This window comes from Gavia stellata, chromosome 2 (assembly GCF_030936135.1).
Source record: "Gavia stellata isolate bGavSte3 chromosome 2, bGavSte3.hap2, whole genome shotgun sequence".
Lineage (NCBI taxonomy): Eukaryota > Metazoa > Chordata > Aves > Gaviiformes > Gaviidae > Gavia > Gavia stellata.
Window position 1 is genome coordinate 9494402 of NC_082595.1, and position 20920 is coordinate 9515321.

General features: G+C 36.5%; 1 protein-coding gene across 1 annotated transcript in view; it reads right to left on the reverse strand.

Moving 5' to 3' along the window:
• Window positions 1–295: 295 nt before the first annotated feature.
• CENPF (centromere protein F) overlaps window positions 296–20920 on the reverse strand; it is a 42321-nt gene continuing 21696 nt past the window's right edge. Inside the window, exons 10-19 of the mRNA XM_059834143.1 lie at window positions 19881–20016; window positions 15091–18554; window positions 11223–13523; window positions 10516–10668; window positions 9262–9438; window positions 8344–8505; window positions 6544–6730; window positions 5385–5861; window positions 3140–3333; window positions 296–660 (exon numbers count right to left, since the gene is read on the reverse strand). Of these exons, the coding sequence (XP_059690126.1) occupies window positions 451–660; window positions 3140–3333; window positions 5385–5861; window positions 6544–6730; window positions 8344–8505; window positions 9262–9438; window positions 10516–10668; window positions 11223–13523; window positions 15091–18554; window positions 19881–20016 (7461 nt within the window). The 3' untranslated portion in view covers window positions 296–450. The remainder of the gene's footprint in view (window positions 661–3139; window positions 3334–5384; window positions 5862–6543; window positions 6731–8343; window positions 8506–9261; window positions 9439–10515; window positions 10669–11222; window positions 13524–15090; window positions 18555–19880; window positions 20017–20920) is intronic.

Here is a 20920-nt window from a genome sequence, read left to right on the forward strand (position 1 = left end):
ATCTGGTTTTATATTTGGTTTTGCACTTACAAATGAAGTCACTGCTTCCTTTTGAATGATCCAGTGTTTGCCTCATTTTTCCTGGAACCCAGTATTTTTAGAGTTTAGTTTCCATTTGTAAATCAACCTTTGGTACACAGAAAAAATGGCAACAATGAACTACATGGCAACATGTAGTCCACTTTTCCCATGGTTTAATTTTTTAACAGATTTATGAAGAATTATTTACAGAAAATTCTACAGAAGATCAATAATATCTTTTCCTTCATTATCATTCCACAAGTTTGAGTGACTATTGGTATTAGTAAATATTCAAGAACAAGCTCTGCAGAACCCATACATCATTAATCATTGGATAAGAGAAAACGGTGCCCTCCATATAGTCCTGATATTTATTTCACAAACTGTTTTTTGATAGTTATTCTGAGTTGTGATTAAGTCCACACAGATTTACTGCACCTTACAATTTTCTTTTTGCTCATCTTGCTCATGTAGTCCTTGTTCATTTAGAGAATTTTTGGCTTTGTGCATCATACGACTCTCCCTAGTATTATCAGAGACAGTTTTTGTGGCTTGCTTATACAGGCAAAGCGGTGACCTTGAACTAGATTTCATTGGTGGAAAAGCTGTTACTGCTTGGGACTGCTGTTCATCATTTACCTGTAACACAAACAAAAATGTCCTGTTTTACTGGTAATGGAAAACCATATTAGCTTTCTGCAGTAGGTCAAAAGACTCACTGCAAAAGACTAACTATTGGGAATTTGCAGAAAACATAAATGTACATATTGAAAACAGAAAAAAATATTTTGAAGACATTTATCACTTTGAATATATAATACAGTGAGACTTGACATCGATCGTTTTGGTGTGGTGTAAGATGGAATATCTGCTACACAGGTGACAAGCTGTATGCTCAGAGCAGAAAAAAGCTAAGCCAGGAACAGACAGTACTCTTAATCTGTTTACTAAGGTACCAGGTATTGTGCACTGAGATCTGTATTTCATTTTTCCTCTACATATTCTGCAAACGTAAAACATAGTTGTCACTTCTTTTGCTGACATCTGGACAGAAACCACTGCTTTCACGTTTTAACTGATGTTCAGTCAAAGCACTCAATTTAAATTGTACATTAAATTCACATAGGAAAGTGAATAAATTTGCATATGAAAATGACAGGGCACATTTTAAACACCTTGAGAAATCTGCAACAGTTTGAAACTGGCTGTCTGAAATGAAGTACATATAAGTACCTGTCAAAGAGAAGGAAACCAGTCTTATTTCACTTTAAAATAAGACACACCTTTACTGTATTAATATAAAGCATGAAACAACTCGTTTTGATGCTTTTAACAAACAATGAAATGATATTATGAACAATTCCTCCAGAAATTCCCAGATGTATGTCATCTTGAAATAAAACAAAACACATATATCCAGCGATGTCCAAGAGAGAAGGGCACAAATTCCTGGAACTGATGACTTCTGCATATTTAGATTTGGGGGAAAAAACAACTCTGAAATCTTAATTTCTCCTATATAATTGAAGGTAAGGAGTAGCCTGTCCTTCGACCTAGACAATACAAGCTTAGGCAAAGCGGTGGACTGTTTGGGAAATCCTTCCCCCAGTTAAATTAAAAACAATTTATTACTGATTACTTGTAATTTTCTGTAACCTTGACTATGGTTAGTGAGAGCCTACAACAAGCTTTCGCCATGCTGGCAGGTGTTTACTACGCAACTTTCTGCTGCCAAGGCTTCCTTTCATTTTTTCACTACTGAGTTTCTTTACAAGCAAGACCCTTCATTTGTTTCTAAAGTTACAGGAAAACATACATAAATGAGTGTAAATAAAATTCACTTAATGAAACAGTAATGAAACACAGACCTCCAGGCAATGTTTGTAAGAAGCAGCAAATTTTGGCAAGTAGCATGATTAACCCTTGAAACAACATACACATATTCAGTGGATTCACTCTCACTTCAAAATACAGATTTCCTATTGCTATAGCTCAAAACAAATTATGGCTCTGATCTTTCCAATGGTGCTTTCTGGCCTCAAAACCTACACATCCACTAAACTATGCAGCTTTTGCCTTTACTAAACTTCTAGTATCTTGCCAACATACTTCATGTGCTAACACAAAATAACTGCATTTAAAAAAAAAAACAAAGCTGTACTCTTGCTTTATGGCTTCACTTTTGGCTGTGCAGCAGACTCCACTGAATGGGAATGCTTTTGTGTAACCTGGCAAACTGGAAGAATTTTTATCTACTGGCATATTTCTATGTAGCCCTCATGTAATGAAGTATCAATATATAATAACTATTCTCTTATTGCTCAGCTTGAGATAGCATGGTTAAAAACTTTGGAGAAGATTTCAGACAATAAAAGGTTTATTTCTGTCCTAAAGCTGGAACATTTTTCTATAATCTGCAAAGCATTTGAATCAGCTTAGAAAGAACGCCTTATTCTCATGTACTGTGAAACATTCAGCAGTGTGTCATATTACTGAAAACACTTGCAAAGTTACTGTAAACTTCAGTTACTAACCTTTTTTTTAATAAAAATCAGCTTTCAAAACCTAACTCTGTAGTATTTATTTGTTTTGATAACCTTAAAAGCTGGTAAACACTAACATTAAAGTCTAGTTTCTTTACCATCTAAATGTTCCCTATTTACACATTTAACAGCCTCTTAAATATCTGTAGTTATTTTACAGCATCTCGAATTTGGAATTCCAAGAAAAGTTGTTTGCAGAAAACTAAGCCTCAACTCAGACTCCCAGAGGTTAATTCTTCTGCTGTTTACTTTTTCTGAAACCTAAGAAACCACAGCACAAGGAATATCTGCTCTTTATTATCCATTATAAGAAATTGAAAATATACCTGTATTTAATTTACATTTCTCAATGGATTTCCATATGAAGTCACAAATTACATCACAGGAACAACTGGAGATTGCTAGCATGGTCAAGACCTCTGTCATGTTTTAGTGATTCAATATTTATGATCTTATATTCACTATATCGCTGAGAAATATAAAGAATGATGGTATGTCCTCAAACTTACTTGGCAAGATGAAGGCAATCATTTTCCCCATGGCTTTCATACCCAGATAAATTTTTTTAAAGTTACCTTTTGTGGTTTGCTGCCACCAGGTGTTGAACAGGAGCGCTCACCAGGATTATCTGGTCTGCATTTTTGTACATCTTGTGTAGGCAAAGGCAATTTCTCACTTGGGGAAGCCAGATGAGGACTGGTTCTTAGATTTAGGGTTATTCTACGTAAAATGTAAGGGCTAACCTTTCCAGTGGGGATATCAGCAAACCCTGAAAAATAAACAGCTTCTGTTAAAAACAGCTCAATAAGTTACACTTTCTCAAATGGATCTTCTCTTTTTTCACAACTGGGACAAAAATAGCTGATTAAAATAAATAATTTGTTCTATTGAAGAAAATGGATCTTGTCCATTCGAAAAATTCACATACAAGCCCTGGAAACTGTAGACAAGGTACACCAGTAATTCTATAGCAAAGTTTTTTAAACAAGTATGTTATTATCTGGAGAATAATTTCAGTCTGAAAACATGTGTTGGTTTTACTAGAATTCAAATCAGAACACAATACCGTGACATGATATTTTTGATTTTTCATATTTTTCTCTGCATATAGTGTTATAGATTGTCTATTATCTCTCTATTCAGCCTAGAAGTCAAACATTAACTGACACATATGTCCTCAGAAGAGGTGTATTTCCAGAAAAATAATAATGCTGGTAAGACAATGAAATGCAAATAACACACAGACTTATAAAGCCTGACTTATAGGAGTGATCACTGAAGTTGAGGTGATTCAGTATCTCTAGGGCTTGTCCTTTAATGATTGCAATTACATTTATTATAAAGGTGTACTTAATAGGTAGTTGAACATACAATGTATTTTTCAAGCCCTGATTTGTGCAATCTTCTCAGTTACTCTCTGCTGCAGTGAACCCGTATATAGAATATCAGGCTACCTAATTTCATTGCATTCATAGCAGAATGAAACTGAGCTCTCATGAAGATGTTAATATGTTACTGCTGTGGGCAAGAGAGTTTCGACTCAGGGAATTTTAATCTATTTACTATATTGCCAGTTAATACACTTTTAATTACTGATTCTGGTATTGAAAGAAATAAAAGCAGACAAATAAGAAAACACTTGGGGAAAACACCTCGGCTCCCTCCAGACACCTCTCCTCCCCAGTTTCTGGTCTCCAATCGCCTCGCCACATGCTACACCTTCAGTGAGGTGATGGGAGCACAGGAAATGGGGGCCAGATCCTGCTCCTTGTTTTCAACTCAATTGCGCAGGCATGGAGGAACCCACTGGCTGTAGTCCCTCTGGGATCGTACCTCCTCCTCAGACCCCTCTCAGCCCCACCTTGGGCTGTCCCCCAGCTCCTGCCCCTGCTGCGGCCACCACCACCCCCATCAGCCCCATGCCCTGCTCAGAATGATACTTTGCTTCAGCATTACTCCTGTCCCTCCAACCCCCAGCATTGTTTTTCCTTCATCTCAGCATTTACTGCCCTTTCTTACTCACATTTTCACAGAGACACGACAAACACCTCTGACTGTTTCTGTTTTGGCATACAGTTTTGTCCTTTAGAGCCAGCTGGACCTGACCATGTCCGGCATGGGGCAGCCCTGATCTCCTTCCTCAGAGTCTCCCTGCAGCCCTCACCACCAACCACTTGCCAGTCAGACCCTGCATAGCCAATAACTGCCTCTTGACCTTGTAAGGAGTAATACTGAAGGAACTATGGGGCTATGGAAGGAGCAAACATAACTCTATCATAACATGGTACTCTAGCGCTCCAATCTTGTGGCCTTTAAGATCAGATTCACTCCACATCTATTATCCTGTAAGTTTCAGTGAATGGTTCAAATAATGCTTTTAAATCACTAGAACAAGTCTTCTGTCAGCAAAACTTTGTTGCTGTTACATATCATATGCTTAGCCTCTAATACATGCATCACAAGGAACTACAAAGCTGTGACTGCCAGGACCATTTAACTCTTAGCAGAATGGTAGTTATTAAACCAACATGGTTTAGTGGGCATGGTGGTGTTGGGTCGATGGTTAGACTTGATGATCTTACAGGTCTTTTCCAACATTAATGACTCTGTGATTCTGTATTATGCTGGTCTCACACCACAGCTCCACAAACACTAACTTGGCACATCTCCCATTGACTACTTCCACCTTCCATCATTGTCACCAAAAATGTTTGCATAGACACCTACTCACCCAGGGTAAAACTAATTCAGCAAAATAAAAGAGGAAAAAAAACCTGCTATGCTCAGAGAATGCTTGCCTTTATAAAACACTATAAATACCTTTTTTCACTACTTCTGGAAGCCCATCTAGCTCACTGTCGATGTTGTCCTGACCCAGCAGATTTTGACAGATATCATCCTTCCTTTTTTTTTTGGATGATGCCTCTGGCACAGGGGATCTTGGTTCTCCATTATCTTTCCTGTTGTCTTCGTATCTCTGCCTTTTACTTGAAAGCTTAGTAGTATCTTCATCTGACCTCATCTCTTTGACAGACTGATTGCTCACTGTTAATGAGTTATCCAAATTCAGCAAAGGAGTGCTGACAGCATCACTTGTTGGCTGTTTCAGCTGAGCACTCAGCAAACTGACTTGTGTTTTTAGCATCTCATTTTCTTCCTCTAGTTTATAATATTTAACAATTAGAGAGCAGTATTTCTCCAAGTTCTCATTTGCTTCTCTAGTTTTCAATTCTGTAGATTCCTGTAATTCTTCCAGTTTTAATTTAATTTCTTCTGTAATGGCATTCTCATCAGCACCTTTGAAAGCAAAATATCATTATTCATATAACTGACATAAAAAGATGTATATATAAGAATTTATAATGCAATGGTCACACATCTTTTACTTAATTATACACGTTCTGTAACTGTGTAACTACAAAAAAAATAAGTGACAGTGTATAACAAAATCAGTAATATGTTAGGTAGGCATAACAATGTATTTGCTCAATAGAGAACAAACATGCAAAACTTGAAAAGAATCCTTGACCGGTGCATGGGCAAACATTTTCCCTATCATTTTGTAACTTCTGAACACTCGAGTTTGTGCCCCTAACTTTCTTTAAGTATCATTTACAACACAGTGTATCTATCTCATGAGATGAGCCAAAATATGAAGAGAAGCAGAGGAGAAAGCTTGCTGGAAAACAATAGAAGACCTTGTACACAAACTTTAGTTATTAAGAAAAACACTCCCCTTCTTCCTTAAGTCACTTTTAACCACAAAAATGTAGTATTTAAAATATATATTCATGATCCAGAGTTGCCTCTGATACTTTAAGAGAAAAAAGATGAAATAGATTTTGAAAATGTTTGATACATTGACAGTTGTGCTCTGTATTAGAGCTGCACATGCAAATGGACATTTTAGGGAAAAAGGACGTTTTACAAACTAATGCACTGCTAAGAAAGCATTAAGATTGAATCTAGATTCAGTTACCTTCTTTCTTATACTTTGACATAGTTAGATTTTTCTGCTTTAATAGTTCATCAAGTTCAACTATTTTTTTCTGCAACATTTCCTTTTCCTGTTCCATCTGCTTGCAGGATTTCATCCACAGTTGCACTTTACTGTGGGCAAATTCATTTTCCTTCTTCAGTTGAGCTATAATGTTAATATTATCAGCCTACAAAATACGAAATGTAGTTATTACACCAGAAACATAATTCTTCCATTTAAATATTACAATGTTTAAAGATCAGCTGTTATGCAATATTAGCTGTAGAGCATGGTAATGTATACTTCCTCGCTTGTCTCCATAAAACCTCATTATAGCAGCTCCTTTACTGCAGGAAACATGCAAGTCCTCTTACTAGACAGGTACATACAGGTGATTAACTCAGCAGAAAAACAAGAATACAATAAGGGAGACTTATTCTTTTCAGATATAGCAACAAATTATGAATGTTCAGATTACTGGTGTCAAGACTAGCATCCTACCTATGAGAAAGCTGTATGAACTCTGAAGCAGTAGTCCTTTTTCCACCTGTTATCACTTCATTGACGTGGCATAAGAAAGTGCTGCTTTCCAGGTAATAGATCTCAAATCAATACTCTGAATTTTGAAGTGCTCTCCCCTAGTCTAAGTCTCCTTTATCCTTCTTTTCGTCCCTAATGCATCTTATTACCACAGAGGCAAGATAACCCAGGCCTGCTTTGCACTCTAAATTCTAGCTCAAAAATACTATTCTCAGCAGCAGCAGATCATTCCTTTCCACCCAATTCCACTATCCTGGGCTGCTCCCTGCTCATCTGGTCTGGTACCAACCTGTGTGCAAATACCACACAGTGAGCACAGCTGGAAGCCTTGTATGCTACATTTACACTACCGTGGGTACTGCTTTCCGTCACTGGCATGTATCCTATAGTATTATATCATTGGACTGCTGGTATTAAACAAATTAACACCACAGTGGAGGGCCCTATGGAATAAAGAACTGTTAAGCAAGATAAACATATTGCAATTCAGTGTTTACTTGCAAGTAAATTGAATTTACTATTTCTTCAAGAGTGCATTTAGAGAGATACTCGTTCCCGAAGTGGGAGTACAGAGTTGGAGCCAGCAATCAATCAGAGACAGAAGCAGGACAGAAATAAAAAAATGCAGGGGACATTAATACAGAAATTCAGTTATACAGACCGTTACACTTCACCTGTGTTACTAGAAAGCAAACCAAACACATCTAGAACTGTTCCCAGTTATCAGTTGTTCACAGTATGTGGAGCTCATATTCTATCGTCACTGAGAACAGTTCTGTCATTTAGAGAATTACAGTAGTTAATAATGGTAATGAGAATTCTATATAAAATGGAAGTGATAAACTCGCAAGAATCAAGAGCAATGTATCAAGACTAATGCTTAAGACAGAATATGGTATCTTTTTATCATCAAAGTAAATCACAAACAGAAAACAGAGGCACTGCGAAGTCTCTTAGAGTGTATTCTAACCACGTTATATAACCCAGGTGCAATGTTCAGCGTAGACAACAGACTGCTGTGTTTAGTATCACATAAACCAATCCTAGGGATCTCAGTTGTGGCATACGTAACAGAGTTTTTCTAATGTAGATCAATAGTAACAACGTTTCCTCTGTGCTCTATATTCTCATTAGTGAAACAAAGGCTGTATCAAAGTCAAGCCAAAGCTCTGGAGCACTGGTTCCCAATCCTATGTTTATTTTACTACATAGTGCCTTGGGTCTCATGTAATTGGCAATGCTTACATATTTTTTTCTTACCTTAGTTTTTAGGAGTTCTCCTAAGGTTTGATTAGCTTCTTTAAGGGAATTATTTAGTTCTTCTTTATTTGACTTCAAATGCTCAATTTCCAATTTTTGTGAGCTGATAAATTGCTCCAGCGAATTCATTTTGTCTTGACAGGCCTCAATTTCTGCTTCATTCTAGAGAAAGAAAATGTGCCTCATTACTATGATACTAAAAAGGGCATTGAGTTGTTTTTTAAAGATGTACTTAAGAGCATATCACAGCCCACAGGAATTCCACACCAAATTTGCTTGGTATGTTTTGAGGAGTTTAAAACTGAAAGAGCAGTTTTTCTCAAGTATACATTTTGAATACTAGAATCTTGCCTCTAAGAAGTCTGCCATTAGAAAACCCTTATATTTTACTATAATTTGCTCTTAAATTTACTTTATATTCACAAGAATTAAAATTATTAAGAAATAATTATCATAAATTCTTTGCCTGTGTCCCTCTGGCCTCAAGTACATAATCATAGACAGATATTTCTGCAGAAAAGATGATGGCTTTTCGTATACAGCATGGCTGACAAATGCATTTCCAACAAATTTGCCCTTATATCCTAAAGTGGTTAATATTTCTTCCCCATTCCTACCAAAACAACCACTCCCTGGACTAAAACATACTGTTGCTTTCCCTTTTCAAATGTATAGTTCCAGATAAATTACATATACACTTAATACTTACTGAGTTCTGAGGTAAATTCACCTTTCACTGATTGTTATATGGAAAAAAGTTAATTTAACAATTACTGAGTTCCAAGGTAAGCATATATATAGTTTGGAAATATTGTTATCAAAACCAATTTCTTTTGCAATACGATCAGCAAAATTTTGTAAAATACATAGAATTTAATTAAAAACTCACAGCACCGTTCTTCCCATTTTCTGATTTACCTTTTGGTTTGCTTCTGTCAGAGCATCCTGATGCTCTTTCTCTGCTTGAAGTAGTCTGTCTTTGTATTCTGATATTTCTCTTTTCATTTCACTTTCTTTTTCGTGTAGTTCTTTCTGGACCATCTCCAAACTCTTAGTCAGTTCATTTTTTTCTGATATAGTTAGATGCAGCTGAATCTGTAAATAGTAATAGCACATTCTTTGGTATTTAGAATTTTCTCAATGGAGAAACTATTTGACTTTACAGCTGAACCCTCTTTGAATTTCCAAAAACAACTTGGTAAGAAAAAAGTATTTAACAGTGGCTAAATATACTGTAATCAAAGAATGGAACACCTGAACACAAAAGGCAGGATAGGAGGCAAAGGAGGGTCTTCTAAAAAGAAACATTATGATCTGAGGGGTATGCCAAGTGCAAGTTTGCCAACGCTGTTAAATCAAGCAGCACTGCCAAAAATCCAAGCTTAACCTCTCCAAACATTGTTCTCTCTGACAGTGACTTGAGACCTTAAGGGTCACTTTCCTCACTCTCTTTAAAATGACAAAACTTTCTAAGCATTTTCATTTTGATCCACTTTTATAACTGTACTTTTTGAACAGCTGACCTGTATTTCCATACAGGATTTCTGAAAGTTATAGAAATATCTTTTCTTTTCCCACTCAAAATCCTCAATGCCACAACAGAAACAAGCCTCTGGTTATAAAATTTTGTAAACAATGTTAGTAGGTCAGAAGACCACTTAAGCTGGTTTAAACACATAATACTGTTCACAAATAAGACCTACAGTCGGCTAGATGGTAAAACAGCCTCTAAGAACTAAATATGAACAAATTAAAAATAAAGACTCTAAAACTGCTTCTTCCTTGACTTTGTCCTGAAAGTACTTTAACAGTACTGAAACACTGAAAGTAGTTTAGTTTTAAAACAAACTTGAGAAATGGTACCTTTTTTAACTAACATCCTTAGTCTGATGATTAAATGCCTGTAGTAGAGACAATTTCTTGGCACTGAAAGATTTCTAGACATCTACCTGTGGCCTTTACACCAAGAAAACATAGTTTCGATAGAAAGAAGAGGGAAGAACTATTAACTAATCATTCTATCTCAGAAGAGAACATTAATTTTTTGGAAATTTGGATGCAAGAACCTCTGATACTGTGCATTAGTGCAGCTCTCTTGACCAAACTCCACACATTTACTGTACTTGAGCATCTGGCCTTGAACACAGAAATACTACACATGGAGTAACTAACTTTGTTCTTTTCTGAATGTTCTTGAATAAGTTGTATTTCTTCAGCAAGCTTGTTTCTTTCTGTGGTAAATTCTTCCTGTAATTTGGAAATCTTCTGTTCAGTATCGCTTAGCTTGACTTGCAGCTCAGTATGACCTTCAGTCAGTTCATCTACCTGAAATTGGATTTTCCAGAATTATTTTTAATACATGTGTCATGACCTCCAAAGAATTTTCTTATATGCAACAAGCAGTTTTTAAGATTAGTTATTTTATTCCCACAGCTGGCCCAACTCCAAGCAAAAGTCACAACAGGCTGTTTTCACATAGCAAGTGTCCCAATTGTGTTTTCACTTTCTTTTGAGCTCCCAAAGTACTTACTCTTGATATAAAAACCTCACTCACCCAATACTAATTTGTCTTTCCTCTTTTTCTTCTACAGGAAAGAGGAAACTATCCTGCATTATTCAATTACTTAAACTTCTATGGCTACTTTCAAGCAACCTTCCCATTCATCCTACACAAAACAATGTCATGCTTTCCAGCTCTGTAACTTCAATGCAAACTCATGATTGCATTGAAAACACAATTTTAAAAATAGGATGCTTACTGTAAAAGTTTGAGGTTAAAGTTATTTTAAGATATAATCTATTAAGCAAGTAGTAAGCCCAGAGGACACTTTATCCTTACTCCTAAAAAGGGAACTCTACCCTAATGGAAATGGTATTACCTTTTTACATAAAGTGCTCTTTTCACAAAGTGTAGATTCCAGTTCTTTCTCAAGGTCCTTATAAGACACTTTTAGAACATTCAGGATATCCGGAAAGGCTTCATTATCAGAAAAATGTTGCTCCTTCAGCTTCAACTCAGCAATCAAATTCTGCAGCCTTTTTTTTTCCTGGTGCCAACATTCATGCTCATGTTGCATGTGTGTCAGCTGTAAAGACAGCTCCTCTGTTTCTTTCACCTGCTTTTGAAGAGAACCGTTTTCCTGCGCCTTTTCATTGAGTTTTTGTTTACAATCCATCAATTCTTGAACAAGTACTTCCCTCGTTCGATCCAATTTGATATTTTCATTTTTTATTTCCTGACATTCCTGTAACAGTATTGTTTTATCTTGCTCAAGACAAGCCACCTGATTAATCAAGACTTGCTCTTTTGCTCTAGCATCTGCTTCCTCCTTGCAAGAAAATTCTAATTTCTTGCTTATATTTTTGAGCTCAGATTTCAGCAATATCACAGTATTTTCTAACTCATCCTTGATTTGCATCTTTTCTTCCTCCTTTTCTTCTAACAGTTTTGCTGTAGTCAAATTCGAAGACTCTAGTTCAAGGACTCTTTCTTGCTTTTCTTTTAAATCTTTAGCCAAACACTCTTTTTCTGAGGTGAGGACATCGATTTGTAAGTTAAAACATTTCAGCTTTTCAGTCGTCTCTTCCATCTCCATTGTTAATGTTTCTGCCTCTGCTTTAGCAGTCTCTGACTGAATAATTGCATCTTCTAGATTTTTCTCTGACATCTCCAATTCTCTTTCAAGCCTCTCTATTTTATCCAGAAGAGAGTCAGCTTTCCGTTCACTCTCTTTCAGCTTTTCAGTAATGTGATGCTTTTTCTTCTCATCAGATTCAATTTTTACTTTCAGCTTCTCAATTCCGTATCGCATTTGGTCTACTTCTTTCTGTGCTGAGCTGAGTCTAGCAGCAAGTTCACCTTTTTCCATTAACAAGCCTTCCAAAGATCTGGAAAGCTTTGAATTTTCCATTTCTGATGAGCTTAATTTACTCTGCATCATTTCCAACTCTCTTATAATCAGCTCTTTCTCCTTCTTCAAATCTGCTGCTTCGTTTTGGAGTTTTTCTTTTTCTAAGGCCAAAGACACGGCATCATTTTCCAAACTTTGCAGCTTCTGCAGAAGATGATCTTTTTCATTTGATAATTGATTTACATCAAATTTTGCAGACTCACACAGGTTTGTTTGTATCCTCACTTCACCCTCTAACCTTCTAATGAATTCAGTAGAATCCATCTTAGTTGACTCTAGCTCTTTTAATTTCTCTTGTAGCGTCTGATACTTCTGATCCAGTTCTTTCTTATTTTCAGACAAAATACTCAGTTCTTGGCCAATATGGTTTCTCTCAGCTGTGACTGAAACAAGGTGCTCTTGAAAGCTAGAAATAGTTTTCAGGTTAACTTCCCTCTCCCTTTCTAATTGCTGACATTTTGCCTGAAGCATTTCAGTATCATGCTCTGTGAACAAGGCATGGTTCTCAATATTAACTTGCTCAGATTTTGGACTCTTCTGTTCATTTTCAGCTGCGAGAAATTGTTTATGACAATCTCTCTTGGTCATTTCTACATCATCCAATGTGTTTGCTGCATTAGACAATTTAACTTTATATATCTCCAGCTCAGACTTTACGTTCTCAGGTTCTTTTTCTAATGAGACTACTCTAAGAGATAATTGCTGCTTATTGACAGAGACTGATTCCAGTTTTTCCTTTATGTCACAGTTTTCTTCCTTAAGAACTACAGTAGCTTCCTCCAGTCCTGCAAAAGCGGAGCTCTTCGGAGTTGATAGTGCATTCTGAAAGTTCAGCTCTGAGTTTAATTGCTCAACTTTCATTACTAAATCAACATGTTTATGGCTTTCTTCTGTCTCATAGATCAGCTTCAAATTTTCAGCAGTCTGTTGTTTTGCCTCCTCCTGAAGCATTTCAGTGGTTATTTGATTTTCATAGAAATCCCCTGCCCTCAGAAACATACTACTATTGGAAAATGACAATGTACTGGCATGGTGTGAAGGGCTGGTTATTTTTCTTGACATATTTCTACACTCGTGTTCTCCAGAAATCTTCTCAGTAGAATCTTCCATTAATCTTGCTTCAGCGGTCTCAGTTACACTTTCACACACAGAGGTATCTCCTACAGCCATTTTCTCAATGGGGATTAGTTTAGGTTTATTGCTTTTCAGCACAGAGTTTTCAATGTGCACTCCCAATTGATAAGGACTATTGTTTTCTTGATCAGTGTTCTGCAAGGTTTAAGAGTCAATCCATTAAAAAAAGGAAATGAAAAAGAATATATATAAGAAAAAAAACAAGGTGAGTTTTAAAAGTTTTCTTAAACTAGTAAAGCTCCTCCTCTTATGCGAAATAAATAGATAGCATCCTTCCCTACTTCAGAATCTGCTTTCTTATGAAAAGTATTTACACTTACTTATACACACATACATCTTTGGCCAAAAGGTTTTAAAGATACTGAGGGAGAAATTTCAGCCAAATTTACTGAAAGACCAAGTGCAAAGATATCACATGCCTCCATATTTTGGGAAAATAGGTGTCTACGTGACAAAGTGAAAAAATATTAGTATCACTAATGGGGGAAAGGTTTACTGCTCACCATTAGACACCAGAGAATCTTCAAGGGACACAAGTCCAAATCCTCAAACTATCCCTTTTCCAAATTACCACTGTCTGTCAGAGCTGGGCTTACATCTGGCGCCACCTGATGTTCTCATTTGAAACAATAAAAATGAGTAACTTCAAAACTTGAGGACTCCAAAAAAGAACTGGGTCTGAAGGCAGCACCTGAATTATCTGTATGGAGTACTTCATGTTAAAAAAGCTCCAGCTATGTATGGTAAGTAACAGTATTTCTTTCTTCAAGTGTCTATATATCAGTGTGGATGCTCTATGTGAATTGCAAGCAACACATACAAGTGAAGGGTTTTCTTTGCAAGGAACAGTTGCTCAGTGTTGCACAGGTGGCCAAAATGCAGAGCTTCAAGGTGCTCTGACTGTAAGAGCAGTGTTAAACTTTAATTTCCGAGTTTAATTTCTGAAGACTTAACGGTCAAAACTGGTATTCTCACAAGCAGAAAACGCACCTGTTAGATTTATTTTTAAGGGGAATTAGTCTAATACACCGTATGCAAGAATTAAACTGATTTTCCTCCATTCTGAGTGAAGTTTTGATTCTGTCACTCCTTACAAGGAGCAGCAAAATCTAGTTCACTGGTTGCACGCCATCTAGAGCTGAAAAAAAGACAGAGCTGACTCCCAAATTTCTTGTTCCCTTAGGTATTTTGAAGGAATTCAGGACAAAATTAAAATTAACTGTTCTGCTACCAACTCATTCTTTTCTGCTGTTGACAGCACTGAAAGGAATTAAAGGTGTGGAAGCAGTCCTAGTTTGCTTGTCCCATGAAGGGACATGGGAAGCGTGCCCATCTTTAACCGTGTTAAATCAGAGATCTAAGCTTGTAAGCACAGTACAGATACAAACAGTGCATGTACACCCACTAACACAGCAGGATCCATACTGAAACAGACCTGAAGAAAAACCAAGAGAGTAACGCAAAGTATTACACACTCTAATAGACTGAACTTGTTGGTTATGTCATCATTTGTTATTTCTCATGATCCCTGTGATGCATAAACCAGAACTCAATGTATGGGTTATTTTTCTACTTTCTCTAAAGAACAGTACCGCTTCTGTGGGACACAATTTTAAACACATTTAATTTCAAAATTTAAATTTGGCTTACCATAAATCAAAGGTTTTACATAAAACTGATTTGCCTGACAGCAATTACTTACATTTTCAATATCTGTGCACAGCAGTGAATGAGAACTTAAATCAAGGACTTGTAGTTGGAGTCTTGCTGCTTCCAGCTCCAAAGACAGATTCTCAGTTTGCTTTCTTTCTGCTGCCAGTTTGCACTCCATCTCCACAGTCACGTTATTCAGTTTCTGCTGCCATTCTTCCTTGTCAGATAGATTTTGCTGCTTGAGATGATCTATTTCTTTTCTTTCAGAAAGTATAACTTTTTTCAGCTCTTGTATTTCCTCATTTTTCATATTCTCTTGAACGTGAAATTGGTCTTCGAGCACCTTGATGGCCTTCTCATATGTCTGACACAGCATCTGAAGTTCTTCAATTCTACTCTCAAGGTTAGATTTTCTAGGAGTAATAGTCCCAGGACTATTCCCAGGCTCTCTTACAAAGTCCAATGCGTGATCATTATGACAATTTTCAACCAAAACTTTTGTTGCACCTTCTGGAATTATTTCTGCAGAACTGTCTGGCTGATTCATTTCCTCTGTCCATTTGCACATAACACTGTTACAAGAATCAACGACCTCACTTACTTCTATGAGACAGGGACTTTCAAAAAGATCTGAGGAAGAAACCATGGACTTAGTTTCATCTAATTTAGACAGCGTGCCATTTTGGCTAGAAGGTAGTGGCACTCTCACAGAATCTATATGACCATTGCTCAAACTTGTCAACAATGCAGAATTTTCTGCCTTCAGTATTTCAATAGAAGACTGTAGCTCAGATATCTTTGAGCTCATACCGCAATGTTGTTCGTTTAATTTTATATGTTCATTCTGGAAAAACAAAAGCTTCTCTCTTACTTCAGCAAAGTGTATTTTAACTTCCTTGCTGGACAATTTTAAATTTTCATAGTCAGAACTGGTTCCAGTGCTGCATTCTTTAAGTCTGAAGGACATTTCCTTATTATCAAAATACATTCTCGGATTGCTGTTATCACTTTGATCCATAAGTTCATCAGGAAAAATAGCTTTCTCCGCTTTTAAATTTTTATCTGCATTCATTATGTTCTCTTTCTGTTGTGCCACTTTATTAATACCTGTGATGCCATTGGTTTTTGAGTCTTTAAATCCAGAGGCTAATACAATGTTCTCACTCTGCAACCTCTCACACATTTTCTCAAGCTCGCTCAGATTGTTTATTGTTACCTGCAAAGAGGATGCCAGCAAGACCGATGAATAACTTTCATCCATTCCTCTTTTGCCACAGTTCAGGGAAACACTATCATAATTATATTCCAATGAGTGGCCATCTTCATCTAATACTGTAAGCAGAGAATCTGAAGTTTTCAATTCTTTAACAGACAGTAGTTCTTGCTGCAGTCTCTCTTTCTCTCTCACACTTTTTTCAAGTTCTAGTTTCATGCCTTTTAAAGCAGTCTCCAGTTGCATTACTTCTAACCTGTAGTTCTCTAAGGAGAGTTCTCTGTCCTCAAAATCCATTTGAAGAAGCTCAAGTTTAACTTGGTATTTATTCAGCTCAGTGTCCTTTTCTTCCATGGACTTCCTCAACTGTTCTGAATGGAGTCTCCGTTCACAACTAAGGTCATACATTAGAGGTTCACTTTTTGTTTCTAGTTCCTTCCCCAACTGCTCCTTCTGTTGAAATATGACACCACATTTCTCTTGCATTATATTTTGTGTTGCCCTGACATTTGACATTTCCTGTCTTAAACAGTCAAGCTCCCTAGAAGGCACATGTTGGATATTGGAAAATTCAGACTGCAGTTGCTGAAGTTCTTGAACCAAATCCTTTTTTATTTCTTCTGAGGCTATTAGTTTACGTAAGATATCTTTATTCTCACTAAATACCTGTTTCTCTTGTTCTAATTTTGCTTTCTTTTCCTCAAATTCAATTGTCTGCTCTCTCAGAATGCTCATCATATTTGCATTTTCTTCTTCCACCAATTTATACTTTGCTTGCAAAACTTTGAGCTCAGTTTTGGTTTCTTCAGTTCTTGATTCAATATGTTGTCTTTCCTCCTTGTGTTTTCTGCACATTTCAGAAATTATTTCTTCTCTGTCCTTTAAACTATCAGAAATATTTTTATTTGCTTCCAGTAAAGTTATTTGTTCTTGCTCTAAAGCTCTGCTTAAATCCCTAAGGGTTGCATTTTCTTCAGCAAGTTCCTCAATTTTTTTGCTATATGAACAAATCATTGAAGACATGTCCTTCTCTGAATCGCATGTTCTGGACATAAGCTTCAGCTGTCTTACTGAATCCTCAAGCAATTTATTATTGATCTTTAAATCCTGAAGCTCAGCTTGTTGGTTTTCTAATCTTTCATTCAGACTTTGCAGTTGCATGTCCTTTTCCTCAAGAATAGCTAAAGTTTTTTCAACTAATTTCTGCCGTGCTGAAATATCCGCTTGCAAGTTACTAATGTGTTGTTTAGTTTCTACCACAAAGCTTTGATGCATTTGTTCTACATTAAATAATCTTTCTTCTGTTTCACCCTTTATTTGCAGTAAGTCTTCATACTGCTGCTGCTGATTTGAATTCAGCTGCTTTTGAGCCACCAAGGAAATATCAAGAGAAGAGATCTGATCTCGTAAAATGGCCAGATCCTTAGTTTTTCCTACTTCTAGAAGAGTTCTTGCACAGCCGTGATCCTCAGCAATGGAGTTATTTGCTGCAAGTTGCATATTATCTAAAACAGTTTTATCCCGATCACTTTGTAAATTAACTTCTCTATCTTCTGGCATTTCTGAAGAATCTTTAGCTTTTACAAGACAACAGATTTTTTCATATTCACCAAGCAGTTCATGATAACATTGCTCCCTTTGCAGTCCTTCACTTGCTGCTAACTGTAACTTTTCTTCTAGTTCACTGACTTGGTTAGTAAGCTGCAATATCTTACAGGACATATTTTCTATCTCTTTACAGTACTTTTCATCAGAACATTCTGCTTTCCGCTGAAGTTCTTCAAAGGCTTTTTTTTGTTCTTCTGATTCTGCACTTTTACATTGCAGCATGTCTTTAAGTTCTCTAATCTCTGTGCTTTTCCTGTCATTTTCAGTTTCCATCATTCTGAGTTTCTCACTATGCTCATGATTTTTGATTTGTTGATTTTGAAGGGAACTCTCCAAGTCATTAATATGAGTCAGCATACCTTCCTTTTCACACTTAAGTTTATTTATAAGATGATCATTTTCATTTTTCCATTGAGAAAAAGCAGTAGCCTCTTTTTGCAGTTCTTCATATTCTCTCTGCTTGAACCCAAGGAGCCTCTGTAAAGCTTCTGATTCTTCCTCCATTTTACCTATTTTACAGTTTTGTTCTTGAATATGATTATCTTTTTCCTTGAGCAGATCTTGGGTAGAATCTTGTTGCTTTTCCATGTCAGCTAAAGCTATTTTCAACTTCTCCAGCAAAAGGGAGCTCTCTTGCTTTTTAAATTTCTCTTCCAGTAACTTCAGCTCTGCTTCCTGAAAAGTATTCTTATCTGTAAAAGAAAACACCATCAAATCTTTGCCAGTCAATACTGGCGATTCTACTGATAATTTTCTAGATGAAACGTTACTATTTACTTTTACTATTTTAAATTCTCATTCTAGCGCAAAGCATTACTCTCAAGTTATATCACTGGATAAAGGATTGTTTATATCACCTTAGGCTATCAGACACTGTCTACTCATAGACATTGCCAACTTTCCACTCTGCAGTCTGACACAAGTCTGCACTCCAAGCCGGTTAGTCTTTACTTCTCAGGTGTAACTACCTGTTGTTTCTGTGTCCCACTTTCACCAAATTTTTATAAAGTGTATACATATAAAGTATATCTATAAAGTAGCACTACTTTTTTTTTTTGCCCTTTTTTTTTTTTTAAGCAGGAGAGGTCTTATTCCAGTATGTGACCTTCTTGTGGGTCAGTTTTATACTCTGTTTCTGCCAAAGAATGTCTATTTCTACAGTCATTTTCCAAATTGTCATAATTGTTTCCCTGCCTTGATAGGAACAGGCTAAGAACCACCAAGGATAAGTACAGGGCGAGGCAGGGTGGGGCATGGGGAAGGCATTACGTTACACTGGCTAGCTGGTAAAGGCTGCAAATTTTCTATAAGATCAAAACCAAATCATCAGTTGAAAGGCGATGAAAAGTTTGGTCATCAATTTTAAGAAGAATAGAATCAAATTCAAAAGCTTCATTTTGAAATCTTACGAAGTTTGATTGATGCACAGAAACAAGTGGGATGCACAGAAACAAGTGGGATGCACAGAAACAAGTGGGATGCACAGAAACAAGTGGGATGCACAGAAACAAGTGGGATGCACAGAAACAAGTGGGATGCACAGAAACAAGTGGGAATCTGTCCCCTTTTTTCAGTCAGTTCCAGCAGAACTGCAAGGTATATTTCAACTCAATTCCTGAAAAACAGTTTTCTGTTAGAAGCAAACACTGCAAGCAAGACTCAACTATCAGTGGTTATGTAACATTTTCCTACCTTTTTTTTTTTTAAACTCTGTGAAACACATAAAAGAATTACAAAACATAAGTTTTCTGCTTTAAATAGATTCTGTGAAATTCACTTAGATTATAAGTTCAGTACACTTTGATTAATTTCAAAATTGTGTATCTTCAGGAACTGTATATGTTCATAGACAAAAATTCATTTCCATTTAGGACAAACTTAATGTTGGTTAAAAACACTAATCATATCCCACAGTGGAAACCTTTCTACTTAATTCACAATTAAACTTATAAGATTGCAGGAAACATACATCATTAAACATGCAACAGGAGTTCTGCAAATTTAAATATGTAACTCACTTTTCATCTCTTCTGCAAAATTCTGGCTCTGCTTTAGAGACTGCTTGATTGTATTTAGTTCTTCTTCAAGTTGGCGTATCTCTTGCAATTTTTTTTCAAGTTGACAGTCAAGAAGGTATTTCTCCTGCTTCACTTCCTAAAACAAAACCAGAAAAGACCATGTTTCATGTGAACTGCCAAGAAGATCAAAGAACTCAGTTCATTTAAATAAAAAGAAAGATATTCCATTGGCTCCTATTAAGTCTTTGGGCAGCTATGCCCGGGTTCCTAAGCACTGCTTGGGAACACAAGCTGAACTATTCTTAACTAGTTGACAGCATCTGAGATGCTGCCAGTTGACATAGTTAGCATGGCCCTTGTTTGCATAGAGCAAACAGCTCCACATGACCTGCCCCAAACAGATTGAGACAGGACAGGACATATCCTACAAAATCTGAGTTGATGAAGTTAGGCTGCTTTCCCCAGGCAACAAAGGAAACAAATCCCTGCAATGGCATCAAAGTTAACAAGAAATCTATACATTAGATTTCACCTATCGTCTCACGTAGAGACAAGTTCTCTTTCCACTGAACATCATCATCATGGCAACACTGGCCAAATTTTATTCAGAAGTGCTTACTCTTTCAGAGGGTTGTTTTGCCATTACGAGTATTTTCTTCTAAATAAATTTAGGTTTTTTAAAAAAAATACAAACCAAAACACAAACAAAACTATGTATCTACATTGCATCTAGGAAGCCAGCTAAAAGTTCTTTTAAGGAAACTAATCCTTTTTCTCCAAACTCCTGTGCTGCTGGACAACAGATGGCATGGAACTGGCATGGCCCAATTGGAAACAGGCCGTCAATTATTCATCCATTTACTACTAGCAGATGGGTAGCAATTCACAAAAGCCAAGCTCAAGAAATGGAAAGGTCTGGATGAAAAAAATTAAAAGCTTGCTGGCATGGCAGGCTTGTTTTTGCAAAAACATAAATAAATCACCCTCAAAACATGATTAAAATTGTCACTGTCACTAACAGTTACCTTCCCTTCTACTCA